This window comes from Chinchilla lanigera, unplaced genomic scaffold, assembly GCF_000276665.1.
Source record: "Chinchilla lanigera isolate Chin_1 unplaced genomic scaffold, ChiLan1.0 scaffold00110, whole genome shotgun sequence".
Lineage (NCBI taxonomy): Eukaryota > Metazoa > Chordata > Mammalia > Rodentia > Chinchillidae > Chinchilla > Chinchilla lanigera.
In genome coordinates, this window is record NW_004955511.1 from 1,625,316 (window position 1) to 1,628,393 (window position 3,078).

At 35.3% G+C, this 3,078-nt stretch overlaps 1 protein-coding gene across 1 annotated transcript; it reads right to left on the minus strand.

Annotated features, from left to right (window-relative positions):
• Positions 1–1,378: 1,378 nt before the first annotated feature.
• Positions 1,379–2,330, minus strand: LOC102022522 (olfactory receptor 5M3-like). The gene is given in 2 exon segments (XM_013506375.1): positions 1,379–1,963; positions 1,965–2,330. Coding segments are annotated over 2 exon segments (951 nt in total).
• Between the last annotated feature and the right edge of the window lie 748 nt (positions 2,331–3,078).

Here is a 3,078-nt window from a genome sequence, read left to right on the forward strand (position 1 = left end):
TATAGTATACAAAATAGTATAGTATATACAGTATACAAAATGGCATATAAAGGCACTACATTTTCTTTTTCCATTCATCTGTTTATGATCCTATATGCAGTAATTTGTATTATTGTAACATGATGTCCTTAGCTCTTTAAAGAGGATACTTAAAAGAGAAATAGCCATTTTTGAGTCCTGGGTTTTGAGTTCTGGGTGAAAGACATTTTTACTAGGCTAAGTTGAACTCTCTTCTTATATATGAACAATGCAAGACTTGACATTATTTGTACACTTTCACTCACAAAGTATACACTATTATGTCCCCCCGCCTATGGGACTGTGATCACTATTTTACTTACTTCGAAGAATAAAAATATACATATGCAAAATAACTCTGTAGTTATATTTCTTATCTAATGTAGATAGCTAAAAGTTAAAAAGTAGAAAAGCCTACATCGTTAATCAACTCTAAAATATATACTAGCTTAGTTTATTCTAAGCAATTATGGACATATTTTATTCAGTCAAATTTTTTTTCTGGGATCTTCAGTAGCCAAACATCCATAAAACTTCAGTCCTTTTTTAATTATTAGGAAGAAAGACCAGTACATGAAATCACTTGCACCAGGGAATTAAATCTTAACACAAAATATCTAACAAATAGGTAGTGCAAAAACAAGACATGCTACATATATGTGAGTCTCACTTCTTTAATTATTTTCTCTACCAAAATAAAATGGTTTATTTACGTACTTATTTATTTTTATAAGGACACACACTTTAATAAAATACTTTCAAAGTTGTTGACACAGGTTTCTACTTCCTGAAATGAGGTAGATTTGAAACATGAAAGTTATGGGAACTATGCTATGCTTCTTAATTAGCACTAAAATATCTGGACAAATGGATTCATAAAAAGCTATTGTTTTTGAAACAGTAGTCTTTGAACAGACTTACCCTTCACAATGAAAGAAACAAGAACCTTTAGATAACCTTATCATCCTCACTGGTACCAAAATTTGCATATCAGAATACTAGGAAACAAATTTTAAAATGTTATTTTTTGCCCCAAATCAGTTTTCAATGGGAAATGAATGTTTTCAAAATATATCTATTGCAGTTTGGAATAAGAAAAATAAAATATTATACATAAAGCTTAAAGAATGAAGTGCATCTGTGAAGTTTGACTCTAATAATCTTTTTAGTGAATCATTTTATTTTCATTAGCAGTTCATACTTTCATCAATAAAGATGGGTCATTAATATTAATCTAGTTTTTTAAACTTTTCTTTCAATTTGCTTTGACTTTCTTCACTTCCAGCAAAAATGTTTACATAATGTTCTTATACACAGGGCAATAACTTCTACCAAATAAATAATAGAAGACAAACTAATCTCAAATTTTACTTTGATTTTTCAAATATGCTCTATTAATTAGTTTGTGCATGGCTTCTTTCACATCCTTGTTCCGCAGACTGTAGATCATGGGGTTTAACATGGGGATCACCGTGGTGTAGAAGACGGCCACCATCTTACCCTGTTCCACAGACTCTTCCGTGGGGCGTCGGAGATACATGAAAATCAGGGTACCATAAAATATGCTCACAGCTGTCAGATGGGACCCGCAGGTGGAAAAGGCTTTTCTCCTCCCTTCCGCTGAACGCATTCGTACAATGGCAATGAGAATAAAAAGATAAGAGATGATAACTACAGTCAGGGAGTAGGAGAAGTTGAGGCCTGCTAACGCGCGCATGGTGTATTCTTTAATGGCGGTCCCAGCGCAGGCCATTTTGATGAGCGCTGGGTCAGCACAGCAGAAGTGGTTGATCTCAATGTTTCCACAGAAGTACAAGCCATACGTCGATAACGTTGCTGCCAGACTAGTCAGAAAGCCATATATGTAAGGGAAAGAAATCAGCCGAATACAGACAGCCCTGGACATTTTGCTTCCATACAGCAGGGGCTTCCCAATTGCCATGTTATCTGTCAAACGCCATCACAGCAAGAATGAAAATTTCCACGTGGACAAGAGCAATGAAGAAGAAACACTGTACCAAGCAGCCAGCGTAAGAAATGGCTTTTGTCTCTGATAATAGGTTTTCCAGCATCTTCAGGGTGACATTGGATGAAAACCACACATCAACAAATGACAGATGGCTCAGGAAAAAGTACATGGGGCTGCTAAGCTGCGGACTGACCTTAATTAACACGATCATGCCAATATTGCCCAGCACCCTGACGATGTAGACCACAAGAAACATGATGAAGAAGAGCACTTGCCACTCCCAACGATTGGTCAACCCCAAAAGAATAAATTCCGTCACATCAGTGAAATTCAGCATTTCCATAATCCGGTCTTTATGACTTGGAGCTCTGGGAAAATAAAGATAGTAAATGCATTAGAAATGCTGAAAGAAGTAAATACTTGTAGAAGTGAAACCTATTCTTACAGATTTACCGTGAGGAAGTAGATATTGGAAAAATATTGACATATTTGGGGGAGCACCAGAATTGTGAAAGTGATCTTCAATAGTTTGCAGATTTATTGTCACATGTAGAATGTATTGTGCAAACTTCTCTGGAAAACATTTTACAAATTGCATTCCTAATAAAACCCTCGCAATGTCTATGTCATTGATGTATATCATGGGAAAGTATTCCTCCATCAAGTAATAATGGAAAAACTTCAAGTTCTGTCTAATTGCTTACAGACACAAAATATATAGAGAGAGTTAAGCTGTGAAGATTTGTGTGTGAAAAAGTTTACTACATTTATTCTTCCTACTTAACTCAAAAGTTATGTATGTGTCTATCTCCATGTGTGTACATGTGCATGTATACAACATAGAGATGAGAGAGAGCACATTAAACTCAATGAACATTCATATTCTACAGAACACAAAGTGTAAGTCCATGGCTAGTAACTTGAAAAAGCTTAGAAGGACAATGATTTTGGAGATAAGATAGGGGTTGTGTCATACCTTTCAAAGGTTAAATAGCAAGTCTAAGACAGGTGATTATTCTCAAGACCATGTTTAACCTTCCGTCATGCACTCCTTGAAATAACAATGTGATGGTCCACATCCACAAATTCTC